Genomic DNA, 15,740 nt, shown 5'->3' with positions numbered 1-15,740 from the left:
TGTTCAAAGAGCCACAGAGTTAATCCAGCCAACATCTGTCAATCTGCTGTTTTATACCCACTCCCTTTACAGAAGCTGAAGGCGATTACATCCGCCCGCTTTGCACAAATAAACAAGCACACTCACACACACACACTCATACACACACACTCTACTAACAGCGAGGTGGTGGTGTTTTGTTGTCAGGATGAAAAAAAAAAAGAGAAAAAAGAAAAGACAGAGTGAAAAGAGGAAATCACAGAGCTGTGTTTCTCTGAAAAAGAAACCGAGCTGATCTCAAAGCCCCTTGTCGCTCTTTGACGCTCGTCCTGTAGCTTTTGAGCTCATGGACGTCGTCGCCCCTCGCGGCTCTATCAGCCTCTGCCAAAGTCTGACACGCCTGTGTGTGTGTGTGTGTGTGTGTGTGTGTGTGTGTGTGTGTGTGTGTGTGTGTGTTGGCGTGGTCCCAGTCCGTGTGCCAGACTGGCACCGTGCCCCACAGCCGCCGGCAGTGGAGAGGCTCAACGACCTCTGCTGAGATTACTCCACACTGAGACGCGCTGCCGTTAGATCAGGATGGTAGATTATGAAAGTATTATGGTATTTATTTATTCTCCCAATCTTTAACCAAACCTGACACCTGACCTGTGAGTCTGCATGTGTGTTTTATAACCAGTATCACTGAGAGTTTAGTAGGGGTGTGCCAAAAACAATCGATTCACATAAGAATCGTAATTCTCATTTAATACGATTCAGAATCGATATAAAATGTCCCAAAATCGATTTTAATTTTTTTTTAAATGAAACAAATCTGCTGCTGTCGGCCTCTATTTCCTTAGAATTTCCTTAGAAGGCAGCATGTTTAACTGCACTATGTTTTTAATAAAGAGGCACTTTTATTTTATTTTGTCACTTAATCGATATGTGATATTGCTTTTATGCAACAGTTTCAACAATTCCATCTAAGCACAATGTCCACCAGAGCGGTTTGGAGTTGTTGGATTGTGTATTTGATGAGTTTCATGAGGGAAACCAAACAAGAAACCCCATGAGCCTCCGTAGTGTAGCTCTGAGCAGCTCACGACTCTGCTCCGCCGTTCTAAAAATAGCTTGCACCGACAATTAAAGGTAACAAACCTACTGCTATGACTATAGGGATTATGGCAATGGGCCAATTTTAACTTTTCCTTTAAGGCAGAGAGCCTCCGTTCTCATTTAACCGTCACAGTTCCTCTGAAGCTGTTTAATTAAGGTGAAACTCTTGCATAGCTGCTCTTTAAACCGTGGGCGTCACACTGAGCACCTGCACCGTCACTTCACCGTGTCATAGGAGCAGCAGAGCGAACAGCTGCAGCTCCTCACACATACAGGAACAAGAGAGAGGAAGAGATGATTTGAGAACACAGAGGCTTATAAAAAAATGTTTTTTATAAAAAAGAAGTTGAGCGGGAAGAAGCCGAAGATGAAGACGTCTAAAGGAAACAGAGAAACGAGACAGGGGCAACAATTAAACTCACAAAGAACAAGAGGAAGAAAGAAAACATTTAATTTATTGTGTCTCTAATGGTTTTCTTTTCCTCCTCCTCCTCTTCTTCGTCTTCTACCAAAGTCTGAGGAAACAAAAAGCGCAAGAATCCTCTTTACTTTCTTCTTGTTGTGACACATAATAACGCTGCTGCTGCTGCTGCTGCTGCTGCTGCTGCTGCTGCTGCTGCTTCTGCTGCTGCTGCTGCTGCTGTTGCTGCTGCTGCTGCTTCGCTCCGGCACGAAGGAGGGAAACCAACGGCTCATTCTCCGTCCTCTCTTTCTGTTTCACAGGTTTTGTGAGCTTTGTTTTTTTTTCCTTTTTTTCTTTTCACAACACAATAAGCTCCCGTCTCGTCAGAAAGGCTGCAACACACTCACTGCTTTAGTGTTTTTTTTTTAGAGGGTGGGATGGGAGTGGGAGTGGGGGGGGCTTAACAAGCTGAGGGCTATTGTGCAGGTTCTGATAAACCTCAAAATGGACGACATTAGAAAAAAACAAAAAAAAACGTGAAACTCTCCCTTAAAGGAGACGGTAGGAAGAAAAAAACACAGCTTCAGGGTGGAGGTCAGGAGGAGGACGGAGTGAGGAGGAGGAGGAGGAGGAGGAGGAGGAGGAGGAGAGAGAGATGAAAAAAAGAAAGGCAAGGCCCTTGAGGAGTTGGTGAAAGCTGAAGCTGAGGGCCGAGCTCAGCAGCTGGACGGAGAGGAAAGAAAGAAAGAAAAAACAGAGATGGTGAAAAGCTCCGGTACTCGATGGGTTTCATTCAGATCTTAAGATGAAGAGATGGGAGGTGGAGAGAGAGAGAGAGAGAGAGGAGGGAGGAGGAGGAGGAGGAGGAGGAAGAGGAGATGGGGGGTCTTTAGGAAAGAAGAAAAAAAAACAAGAAGAAAACGTGAGAACCAGAGCAGCAATACCTCCTCAACCCTGCAACACCACGACTCTACAGCTACAGCCCACTGCTGAGGAGAGACAGAGTGGAGGAGGAGGAGGAGGAGGAGGAGGAGGAGGAGGGTCTTTGATCATGATGGAGGAAGCCTGCAGAACATGGGGGCCTCCAGCTTCTCAGGACAGACAAAAACTTGGGGAGTGGAGGAGTGAGAGCAGAGATGTAGTGGAGGGAAAGACGACTTTTACATTTCAGAGACACAGATGGTTTTGTGCCACGCGCAGCAGACGTTAGGGGTGTACCCGAACCCGAATACGTATTCGGAAGTACATAAATAATGCTTTGATCCCGAATAGTTTTTCTGTCCGAAGTTTCTCCTCATTATTCGGGAGCTTTTTTCTAAAGAAAAAGAAACGTTTGGATCAGCAACAGCAACATAACCAGGTGATTCTGGTTCACACTCCAACACAGTAGGTGGCGCTAACGCACCGTAACGTTGGTGCGCCGCCATAGAAGCACAACACGAGTAGAGTCACCCTGTTTCATTTGTGTCTAGTTCACGTTACTAAGAAACAGCAACTCCCAGCATGCATTGCATCACATTAGACAGGAAGTGCTCACCGATACTTCCAGGGTCACCGTTCAACAATTTAGCATTTTTCTCATAGACAATAATGGGAAAAGAAGCGGCTATAAAACGGTGGATAATTATTTTTGAGTGTCACAACCCCACGCGAAACGACTCGTTTCACTACCAGAATTTGATCCATTCAGTCCGATTACGTTTGGAAAGTCTAGAAGAACCGCATGATTAAATCATTTTATTCCCGTTCTAGTTAGCCGAGAGCTAAAGCGGAAGTTAGCCGGCTAGCTCGCTGTAGCACTAGCTCGGCTGAAGTCAGTGCTCCCACTTTTTTTCTTGCCGTTATAAAACACACCGCTGCTGCAGCTGAGCAGGTCCACATCCTTTGAGCTCTGGCTCAGCTGACGGTGTTCAGATGGAGGTTAGACCTTCACATGTTGAAGAGAGAGGAGCAGCAGAACTCCTCTGACAGCTGCAGGTGAGCAGCGGGTGAACCGGCTGGAAAGGAGACTTTTTTTTTTTTTTTAACCGGCACCGTCCTTACAGGCAGATGTCCGTCATGGGGACTGCGCTGCATAACTGGCAGTCCTCCAGTGTAACTTTTTGCTGCGAAATATGACGAGGTCACTGAGGTCACAGGAAGTGACTTAAACAAAGCGGCGAGATACTTGATATGGTTGATGTGTAAATAAAGTTTTTTATTATTATTATTACGTACATGACCCTGGTCCCTGACCTGACCTCTGGTGTTTCCTTGGTTCACTGACAAACAGCTGATTCATACACAAAGATCATTAAAATATTGAGTTGATTTATATCTATCTATCTATCTATCTATCTATCTATCTATCTATCTATCTATCTATCTATCTATCTATCTATCTATCTATCTATCTATCTATCTATCTATCTATCTATCTGATGAATGAACTATGATTTGGCTTCAATTCATAAAAATGGAGCTGGTTGAGATTTTCAAAAAACCTCGACTCTACTGTGAATCAGTGTGTTTCTGAAATGTCTGAACGAATCAGAAACACAACAACAAGGTGTCGTCTCTGCCTGGTTCTTCTCTGTGGACGACAGACTGGTTGTTGTTGTGACGTCTCTGTCCAGTCGCCTCCTGCTGAGTCTCCGTCTCACTTCTGTTCCTGACTCACACGTTTTTTTTCCTTTTTCTCTGTTTTTCCAAAATGGATTCGTCTTTTTTTTTAAAAACGAGCTGGATGGAGATTAGAGGCTCAGTGAAGAAGATGGAATAAAACGACGTGGAAGAGATTTTTTTTCTGTTTCAAAGTATATTTGAGACTCGGGGGGGCCGAGCTGAGGCCCCGGGGCCCCCGAGCTCAGTGTGACGGCCTGGGAAAAGGCCCCCGATGCCCCGACTGACCCTTTGATCTGGAATTAAAGACCCAGGAGCTCGTTCTGCTACAGCAGCACCACCACCATGGGACACTTCACACACACACTTAAAAAGAAACAAAAAGATATGCACACACACACACACACACACGTAATCTGTGTGAGCTGCCGTGTTGGGACGTCGGCTTCTATTTTTATTTTATGCACAAATCCAGATTTTTGGAAACATTTTGACTTCACTGCGCTCCAGTCTTCTATTCATTATATATTATATATGTTAACGGAGAGCAGGAGGAGCTGCCAGTGAGTCAGATTTCCACTGAACAATTATTACAACCGACAACAATCACATTGACAACATTATAGTGATGTCGATGGAAAAATAATAACGATCCTGTCAGATTCAATACGAGTGTGTTGATGTGGAGAGAGAGTTTGTGAAGTGAAAAAGATAAACTGATAAAACTAAAGAGCTTCGAGGCCTCACATCTGCCAACATCTGTCTTATTAACACCTGTACAACCTGACCAACAGATACTGAAACTTAGACCAATGACAGAAGCTCATTCTTATAACAGGAACAGCCCTGGTATAAATGTCATATAGGCAGCAGTACATTTTAAAGGAGACATTCTGTCCCTTTTACACAAATTAAATAGTTCCCAGGTGTCTTAAAGACATGTTTCAGTCAAAATCCCCCAAGGATCAAACATCACAGCTCTTTTCATCCTCTCTAAACAGCCCTGTTCAGAACGGCTGGTTTCAGTGTCTGTCCCTTTAAATGCAAATGAGCCACTGCTCACCAGGCCACGCCCCCTTCTACAGGTACCAGGTAGGGGTGGTATTATGCAAATTCGAAAACTAGCTACATCATTGGAAGACAACTGAGGGAATAGCTCGTAAAACCACATGGATTTCAGCCTCAGGAGCCTAAAAATTACAGATTTGTTTGTCAATTCTCGCATTTTGGGGGTCGGAAGACAAAACAAACACCCAAATATATGTTAAATAGCCTTTAAAGAGTGATATTTCCATAATATGTCCCCTTTAATGCAAAATTGGGGGCGGGGCTTAATTTAACTTGCCGATTGGAAACCAGTACTTATTTGATTGGATCAGGGAGCTCCTCTGTCAATCAAAATCTGTAAATAAACTGAGCCATATCACTTTTTTATTTGTGCTCTTGCTCTGTTTTATTTCTCTTTGGAGTCACTCGTAAATCGTCTGTTTATTGATGCATTTTAAAACAAGAAATTTTTTTTTTAAAAAGGGGGTAAAAAAAACGTGAGTTTAGGGCACAAATAAGGAGGAAAGCAGGAAATAAAGAAAACTACAGGACATAAACACGCTAAGAGTAAAGTAAGAATACAGGAATAGGGAGTGAGCAGTTTTTAAAGGTAAGCACACGTTTTTCATTGATATTTACAAAAACATTAATCGACACCGGTGATTCAGACTGAGTTGTGTCCCAGCAGCTGATTGGCTCCTGGTTGGTGTGATGTCACAAAAGCAAAGAGGCTCAAGTCTAAACCTCAAACAACCTGAACAACCGAGAGTCTGTTGTGTCTCACTCTACTTCCTCCTTTTACGCCCATATAAGGAAACATAATCAGACAGAACGACAGGAAGTAGCACTTCATCTGACGCTGTGTCACAAACTGCCGGGGCCCCGCGAAGCGTTCGGTCCCCTCCGTAATTACCACAACACTAATTACAGTGATTATCAGACACTCACAACGAGCTCCGAGGCCCCGAGACACTAAGTCCTGATGACACTCCACACAAAGTCTGAACATCCACCACTCCGCTTTGATTCACAACACTTTGTGGAGACTTTTAAAAAAATTAGGAGCAGAAACTGACAGAGTCACATGTCGACCACGTTTCTTTAGATTTTACTTTTGGGGTGCATTCCGATTGCCCTCTAAACCGCAGGGAGCAGTTTGAAGGGAACTGTGAACTGTGCAGGGAGGGAGTGAACAACGGTTCCTCACTTCGCCCAGTTCACCGGATGTTGACAACCGATATTACCCATCAGCCATTGTGGTCCGTTTACGTGCGTTACGAAAATTGGCAGGGCTAATCGTTACCTGTCTTACTTTAATAGCTCAGTGGCTCAATAAACGGTCCATGAAAATATATTTTCTCCAGTGGATATCTTAGTTACAACATGATTGAGCTAACTGGAGTAGTTTTGTGTCGTGTCCGACAACGGGAGGGTTTTAACAGCTGACGTCCTGATGTTAGCTTAGCTACCGCCGTTAGCTTTGCTGCCGCCGTTAGCTAAGCGACAGCCGTTAGCTTAGCGACAGCCGTTAGGCTAGCTTTCCTGTCAGCTGGGCCACTGTTGCTTTCTACACACCCTGATGCCCCGAAACTGAATAAATACCACGCATTGCAACACAAAACTGCTTTGCTTGTGCACACAGAAATAGTAATGTTTCTTCAATCATTTCAGATCTGTCTAAACGCTGATAGTGGCGTGAAACATTTTGAAACTTGAAAACGTTATTTTTAAACTCGACCGGAAACAGCTGTGACGTTGCAGGGTGTTCCGATTGGTGTAATATCGGTTAAGTGAAGTCTCCTACGGCAGATTCCCTGTGCAGGGAGTAGGGAGTAGGGGGCTCTGTCCAAGTAAACTGTGGATCGGAACGCAGCCTTGGAGTCTGAGCGCAGATATTAACGAAACACTTGTTAATTATCTGGAGGGTAATTGTTTCCTCTGTGAGTTTGTTTTGTCACATGGACCTTGAACTCACCACTGTAATTGTCCACTTATAATAAACAACATTATTTATGAGCTTTATGTTTTTTGGAAATGGCATTGGTGTGGTTGCCATGGTAACTTCTCTCCTTCACACACACACACACACACACACACACACACACACACACACACACACACACACACACACACTAGATAAAAGAAAAAAAACAAGAGACACCCACCTTTAGCCATCTTGTTGAGGACCATGTCGATGAGGACGTAGGTCCCGGACCGCCCCGCGCCGTCACTGCACAGGTGGGCGAGAGACACAGAGACAGAGTGGAGAGAGAGAGAGAGAGAGAGAGAGATCTGATTAAATACTTTTCATTTCATATATTTCTTATTTCTTATCATCAGTTTGATCATACTTTTACACAGCAACGTTTTTACTATTCTACTTATTTCATGGTGATACATTTTTTATATATTAGCCTATATATATTATATTATAATAAAAATGCAGTTATGATGTCATAATATTATCAATATATTTATAAAACAGAAAGGTGAAATCCGGCGATCTGATTGGCTGTTAACCGTGGTATAATGAGCATATACCACGGCTACTATTCTAAAGCCTTATCACAGCGTAGGCTATCACTCCGCGTCAATCACTCTGACTGGTATGAATGGAAGAGGAATGGAGAGAGAGGATGTTTTGAATCCTAGATTTAATTCAAGTGTTGAAAATTGATGTCTTCACCCTGATCAGTGTGTTGGTTAGTGTGTGTGTGTGTGTGTGTGTGTGTGTGTGCAGGTTCATCATGATGCGATGAGATCTGTCGTATCGCTGCACCTCATCAGGATCATTACAAGACAATCAAAGATATGCGTGTGTGTGTGTGTGTGTGTAGGTGTGTGTGTGCGTGTGTGTGTGTGTGTGTGTGTGTGTGTGTGTGTGTGTGAGTAAACATGTCAAGATGTCTGCTGCCTCCTCTCACTCTGTTCAACATGAGAGAGAAGAGGAGGACGACGTCACACTCTGCTCTGCTCCTCTCTTTCTTTATGGCACTCATTCAGGCTTTTATTTTGAAGGACCCACCCTCTCTTGTTTCACTTCCTGTCGTGGTCTGACCCGCTCTGATTAGTGTTTACTCATCACTCATGTTTTATTCTTCTCTAAACTGTTGTTTTTAAATCGATATCGAGGAGCGAATGCAGAGTTTAACTTGACAACAGCTGCCAGTGCCGCCGGGTCTCTGTCTCTGTTGGTCCAGACTATCATGACTTTTCAAAATAAAACGCATCAGGTGTCAACAAAGCAGAAGTGACGAGTCTATTTCCTGTTTCAACCTGTTTCTTTACAAGCAAAAGATCAAACTTTGGTTTTTATCAGTTTTCTCCATGAGAAAAAGCAGAGAGGGCAAGCGACAGCTTTCCATCCATATATATGCTTCCATCCGCCACTGTTTACGTTGGCATGGACGGTTGTATGGAGTTGTATGATCTACAAATAGCCCCTAAGTACTTTAATTGCAGTAGAAGACTCTCTGCACTCCTCCCGTTAGCAACGCCAGCCCATAATAGCCCTGCCCAGAGATTTACAACATACAGTGTTGTGAACAGACCCAAAGAAACGGCCTATTTTCACGGCCTAAAAGAGGTTTTACCTGAAAAAAAATACACAGTTCTATTGTTCACTATAATATAATTTTTTCCAGTCCCTCAAAGTGCAGGAAAAACACCGTTTTTATTTGGAGCTAACCAACTGCTGATCAGCAGGCGCTAACCCTGGGCGGAGGGATACGTGTGTTGGTTAGGTCCAAATAAAAACTGTGTTTTCCCTGCACTTTGAGGGGCTGGAAAAAATTATATTATAGCGAATGGGAGGAGTGCAGAGAGTCTTCTACTGCAATTAAAGTACTTAGAGGCTATTTGTAGATCATACAACCCCACTTTAAAAAAAATGCTACTATCCCTTTAAGATGAGGCGTCCACTAGAGGGCGTCTCTACAGCAAAACATGGAGGAAGTCGTAAAGACAAAGTTATCCAACCTCGGTGATTCCCTCTGTAGCGACCGTTCAACAACATCTCAATCTTTCAAAACGTTAATTTCCTGTCCGAATCCGTCGTTCTGTCTTTCTTTCAACCGTTCCGGGCTTGTTGTTATAATTTCATCATTATTATAAAAATATAATTTCTAATAATAAAACATATTCAAACCTTTTTTTTTCCAGGCTCATCTTTCTAATTGCCTGCCAGTCAAACTACCATTCATAACGTTATAAACTGTAAATGTTGACCTGGCCGTTTGTGCCTGACATGAAGCCTCAAACTATTTGTTTCATTCATTGAAAAAACAACTCAAAAATAAGAACAATAATGCAACTCCTGAATGAAAGGAGGCAGAAAGAAGTGAACTTGTGTCGTCTCGCCCCTTTCTGGGTTTGCAGAGGGGGAAGCTGATGTTATTCAGGAGCTGTGGCGTGGAAACATTTGGGAACCCTGAAACCTGCTGCTGCTGCTGCTCACTGGCAATTTATCAGAGAAATGTAGGTCCATCGTCCTGGAAGAACCATTACACCATATTAAATAATAGATCACTGAGTGGAGGAGTGAGCAGACAGACACAACGGCAATCTGTCATGGAGGCTGAATCTCTCTCTCTCTCTCTCTCTCTCTCTCTCTCTAATCCAATCACAGCCGGATGTTTCTGCACAAAAAAAAAAGAAAAGAAAAAAACTGTGGCAGATTTTTCTGTTAAATACAGATTTAATTACGTCTCACTGGTCTGAGTTATTTCCTCAGGTAGTGGGGGTGTGCAGATGTGATCGCACACACACACCCACGTATGCAAATGCAACAGCTGCATCACTGCCTCCCTCTCTCTCTGTCTCTCTCTGTCTCTCTCTGTCTCTCTCTCAGCCAGCGGCCTCGACTGTCACACTGTGAAACTTTGAGGAGCCTCCAATTAAAAGTTGCCGTCCTCCGCGGACAGTTTGTCAAATTAAATCACAGCTCGTCGACTCATTTCTCATTTTAAAAGGTTTTTGTCGTGACGACCTGTGAAACTGGACCGACTCCAGTTTGCAAATTAACAACATTAATAAAACCATAAATGCCATGCGGACATGATGAATCTGAGTGTTGGTTGTTGTGGTTGTGGTTGTTGTTGTTGTTGTACTTGCCTGCAGTGGACTATGATAGGACACGAGCGTCCCCGGTAGCACTTGTTAACTTTCCTGTAAAAAAACAGAACAGAAAGAACCAATGAGTGTCAACGTCACACGACACAGGTTCAACAACCACACACAGCTCTGGTCATTTACTTTATATTATTATTATTAGTAGTAGTAGTATTATTATTATGGGAAACAAACAGATAAAATGTGACTGAGGAGTGAAGGAGATCGTCACACTGTGATACAGCTCCAGAAATTTGTCCCGTACAACTTACCATCAGGTTTACAGTCAATTAAAGACGACATGGTAACCCTTTCATTTACAGGCCGCTGGTTATGTGATAATGTCTAAAAATAGCCAAGAAATATCAATTAATTGCATAGTAATATTAGAAAATATAAGTAATATTAACGATTTAAATTATATTTTTGTACAATAACAGTACATATCTTTGTTATTTTTCATACATATATACTGTATTGTACATAGTAAATCCTTTATATTTGTATTCCTTACTTTTTTATGCATCCTGTACTCTTTGCTACTGTCACAAACGAATTTCCCAGATGTGGGATCAATAAAAAGTCTTATGTCCTATGTCTTAATGTCAAGAAATAGCCAAGAAATAACAAGTTATTGTGTAGTAAGACTAGAAATAAAGGCCAATTTCATAGTAATGTGATGTTTTTAATAAAGGCAAAAGATTACACGTGCTTTTCATGAATTTTTTGGGAAAGGCCAGAATTTTTCTCCACCACGTCCTTGCAACTGACCGTTATATCTACGTAGGCTATTTCTAGACATTATGATGCAATTACTTGTTATTATATTATTATAACGTATTTAGCAGCCTGTGAAATAAATTAAAGGGTTACCGATGATATTTGTCAGTAAAAACTCAAGTCAGCGTGTGTGAAACAAGATTCAAGAGACACAGTGTCTTCCTGTGTTTAAGTTTAGGAGAGAGAATAAGTCAGATGATAAATAAAGACAGAGAAAAGATGTGACCACACATTTGAAAACCGTAAAATGGACGGAGCTGATCACAGATTCATCAGTTTTGAAACAACCACTGAGATCATCTTAGAGCTGGATGAACCCTGAAAAATGAACCTTTTTATTCTGACTAGATTTAACACATCATCATCATGTTAAAGAAGCTCAGACTTGATGCTGCTTCTCTGCAGAAACTCAAATAATGGGAACGTTTTACATTCAACACCCACTTCCCTCCCAAAAAAAAAAAAAAGAAAGCAAAAGCCCAGCAGATTTTCTCAGCCGCTCACAATTATTATTTATTAAAATGTCACTTCCACCCACGTATGTAACACCTTCAACAGCTACACACAGTCAGCCGTCACTGGTGGAAACTCTGTTCCTCCATCAAGACGCTCACGTCCTCTCTCTCCTCCTCTCTACACTCAAACCTTCCTCCCACAACACAGGAGTGGTATTTCTGTGCTGCTTCACATACATGCATGAAAAAAAGAAAGAAAAAAAGTGTCCAACCGTGTGTTTAAAAAAACCACAAATCTGGAAAAATACAGTGGTGGAAACTTCACATGTTGTTCATCAGGATGCAGAGCGGCCGCTGGAGCCTCGGCTGCACGCTGACGACTCCACATTACAATATTCAGCAGCAGCAGATTATGTAAAAACATGCTGTGTGTGCATGTGAGTGTGTGTGTATATACTGTATGTGTGTGTGTGTGTGTGTGTGTGTGTGTGTGTGTGTGTGTGTGTGTGTGTGTGTGTATTATATGTGTGTGTGTGTGAGAGATCCATAATGCATCAGTCAGTCAGAGAGAGAAACCTCCAGACCTGCAGAGCTGAAGCTTCTCTGTTCTTAAAGGTCATTTATATTTACAGTGGATTCTGTGACCTCCATCATCATCATCATCATCATCCTCGTCGTCGTCAGCAGCTTCTGCACATTTCAAAACTTTCTGCACAAACTCAGTGTTTCATCTCTGTAGGTTCGGTTCATCTCGGTCTCGTCTTGTTTTTAAAGGGACAACGCAGAGTTTGTATTTGGTTATAAAAGAGTCTCATATAGGGATGTCACAATTACTTGCTTTCACAATTAATCGCGGTATTAAACGCCACAATTAATTTATCGCAAAGATTCTTAAATACCGTCACTTTCCAAAAAAGATTATGTCGGAACCATCATGTGCGCCAAAGTAAAAGTAAATGCACAGATACTGGTCCAGTTACTTAATGTAACATTGAATCGGTAGGAATTTAAAAGTTTGCATGTCATTTGTAATTAGAAAAAACAAAGAAAAAAGATTAAAATAAACTTAAACACTTGGTAAAGATGACAGTTAATTCCCCTGGGGAATATAATCGCTCCTTTATTAATAGATACTTAAAATATTTAATTAGCTTCATAATTATTTAGACTATATTTGATTTTACACATACATAGTGTTGGGAAATTAATTAATGCATAATAGTGGTAATCGTAATACCGTGATTATTTCTCTGACAATAATCGTACCAAGAAAATCTATAATCGTGACACCATATCTCATATTAAAGCTTCAGTTGGTAACAATTATTCAGTCATATTTGCTGGAACTGTCACTATATTCTGATAGTTGGACATTAAATGGGTAATTTAGGGCAAAATCCAACTCCTCTGGCTCCACCTACAGCCTGTAATCGTATTTGCCAGAATCCACCGCGACCGACGATTCTCCTCCAATCAGGTAGAGGGAGCAGGAGGAGCGGCCAATCGCAGCTCGTACACGTCGTAGTAAGCTGACGAAAGTGAAAGTAAAGTCCGCGATTTGGTCAGAAATTTCAAGACGATACACCTTCAGCTCCCTCTTTTCACTTCTGTCAACTCCCCTCCCCCTGTGTTGGGTGAGAGAGAGGCGAGATCGTTATGGAGTCTCCGGTTGCTATGGATACGGTACGTCTTCTGTGGGTGCGTTTATGGCTAATTTGCGGAGTTTACTTTCACTTTCGTCAACTTACCAACTGTAGCTTTAATGTGGATGAATCTACGTTACCCACATAAATATATCGTTTTGTCTTTATCGTTATTTTGATATTATTATTTAGTGGTCGACTCGCCCGGCATTTCCTGGTTTCGGTTTCCAGATCACTAGTCGGCGTCGTTTTCTGGTCGGAGCTACGATGGTATCTGATCGTCTTCGAACCTCCGACTTTCGTTCTTGATGAATAAAAACATTCTTGGCAAATGTTTTCGCTTTTTCGTCCGTCTTGCGCCGGGCCAGGATTTTCACCGTGCGCGCGGAGGCTCATGGGAAATGTAGTGTGAAAACACTTCCGCTTTCTGAAACTCCTCGTAGTCCCTTTAAGTTCGATAATCAAATCAACTCAGTTCAGTCTTTTTCCATCCAAGATCCACTGCTAAACTCTAATCACTGCCGTCCATCAAAGACTTCATCTCCTCCCAATAACAGAACAACGCAGCAAAAAGAAGTATTACTGGTCCCAGGACAGATTTTAAGAGACTTCTGTTTTCAGAGTGCTTCGTGGACCAGCACCAGATCAGATCTCTGAACTCGTCCCCTCAGATCCTCCTTTCCATCCAACATACAAAGTTAAAAACCAGAGGAGACGAAGCCTTTTCAGCTGCTGGTCCAAAACCGTGGAATCAGTTCGTTCTTCACCCTCCAATAATATTTTCAACCCGTCTCTTTCCCATAGCGTTTAATTCAGTAAAGTACAAATACTTGATCGTCCTTTGATTTAGATTTTATTTTACCTATATGCTTTTCCTCCCTGTCTTTTTATATTCTTTTGTCGTTGTTATTCTTGTTTTGAACATGACTGTAAAGCAGGTTGGTCAACATGTCGTTTTTAAATGTGCTCTATAAATAAAGCTGACTTGACTCACTCCGACAGTCAGGAAGCTCTGAGCTCTGAATCAGGTCCAGGTCAAACACATTTAAACCCTTTTTTTTCTTCTTTTTTTACAAATGCAGCTGATTCTTTAACTTCTGATATAAAAAAAAAACAAACGAGAAAGAGAAATATAATCATCAGTGAACCTCAGGGTTTTAAAACGGTGTTTCCTGTCCGACACGTTTCTCCTGCTCCACCCTCCAAAAAATCAAAACTGAAAAGTCAGAGCTCACTGCAGACAATCAAAAAGTGATGTTACCATGGAAACAGCCGTCAGAGTATCACCAACAGGCGGAGAGGGGGGAGGGGGAGGGGGAGGGGGGAGGGAGGTCGGTGGTGGGAGACGGGAAGAGAGAGAGTGGGGGGAGTGTGTGTGGAGTGGAGTGGGATTCAAAGGAAACGCCCCGTAAGAGAGACTCAAGCCTGACTGAGAGAGAGAGAGAGGGAGATGGATGGAGACAAAAGAGAGGAAGAAGGAGAGAAAGACAGACAGAGGTGGAGCGGATGAGGAGGAGGGAAAGATAAACTGATGGAGAGAGAGTCAGAAAACGTCTTTCTTCTTCTATTTCAATGCTGTTCAACACAGTTAAATGTCTTTATGTCTCTGCTAAATCTGCAGCATGTGATCAATATATTGGGATCAGTCACCAATATATATATAAAGTCCCACAGCAGAAGTAGTGAGTTTATAGAGTCTGCTGGTTGTTAAAGGGATAGTTCAACATTTTGGCAAATTGACCCATTGCCATAATCCATATAGTCATAGCAATAGGTTCGCTGCCTTTAATTAACACAACGTTAGCAGACAGAGTTGTTTTAGAGGTAAATTCATGCAAAACCGCTGATGCACATTGCCTTCAGGGACAGTTTTTCATCAAGCAGTCTCTGTATTTACCTCTAAAACATCTCTGTGTGGTAACGTTGTGTTATTATCTCATAGCGTGGTGAATGTGCAGGTCACAACTTGTCCACCAGAGTGTTGTGGAGTTGTTGGATTGTGTATTTGATGAGTTTGATGAGTTTGAAACCAAGAAATCCCATGAGCCTCCGTAGCGTAGCTCTGAGCAGCTCACGGCTCTGCTCCGCTGTTCTAAAAACAGCTTGCACCGACAATTAAAGGTAACGAACCTACTGCTATGACTATAGGGATTATGGCAATGGGCCAATTTGCTAAAGAAAACTAAAAAATACAGGTCAGTGAAGGCGTCATGGATCAGTTAGCAGCATGACACCAGAGAAAACAACGGAAACAGGTGTTTTACACATCAAAAGCTACAGGTGTGTGTGTGTGTTGCAGCTTATTCCTGCACTACGGCGGCCCTGAGAGGTCAACACACTGTGACCTCAGAAAATGTGTCGTGTTTTCTGACGTTGCAGTGTGTTGTGTTGTATTGAGCCCTCAGGGCCACCGTAGGGCACCGACTGCATCGACATGTGGCTGCTTATTCTGATGATTGAAACGAACGATCAGCAGAGAAGCTCGGTGGTCACAGGTCGTTGCTTTCTGCTCCACGTTAAACCACCGCTGGAGTTAAATCAGAGAGAAAGAGGAGGAGGAGGAGGAGGAGGAGGAGGAGGAGGAGGAGGAGGAGGAGGAGGAGGAGGTCGTATCCTCAGACCACCGGC

General features: G+C 42.5%; 2 protein-coding genes across 2 annotated transcripts in view; both read right to left on the bottom strand.

Moving 5' to 3' along the window:
• retreg1 (reticulophagy regulator 1) overlaps positions 1-15,740 on the bottom strand; it is a 332,731-nt gene that overhangs the window by 9,804 nt on the left and 307,187 nt on the right. The window lies entirely within an intron of this gene.
• Positions 1-15,740, bottom strand: part of LOC311000094 (receptor-type tyrosine-protein phosphatase N2-like) — a gene marked incomplete at both ends in the record, with an annotated part of 265,882 nt that overhangs the window by 2,869 nt on the left and 247,273 nt on the right. The window contains 2 exons of the mRNA XM_083990729.1: positions 7,291-7,355; positions 10,238-10,291. Coding sequence (XP_083846855.1) covers positions 7,291-7,355; positions 10,238-10,291 — 119 coding nt within the window. The remainder of the gene's footprint in view (positions 1-7,290; positions 7,356-10,237; positions 10,292-15,740) is intronic.

Source organism: Trachurus trachurus (assembly GCF_905171665.1).
Source record: "Trachurus trachurus genome assembly, chromosome: 17".
In the NCBI taxonomy this organism is placed as follows: domain Eukaryota; kingdom Metazoa; phylum Chordata; class Actinopteri; order Carangiformes; family Carangidae; genus Trachurus; species Trachurus trachurus.
The sequence above is the reverse complement of the archived record's forward strand: the minus strand, read 5'-3'. Positions and strand labels throughout refer to the sequence as shown.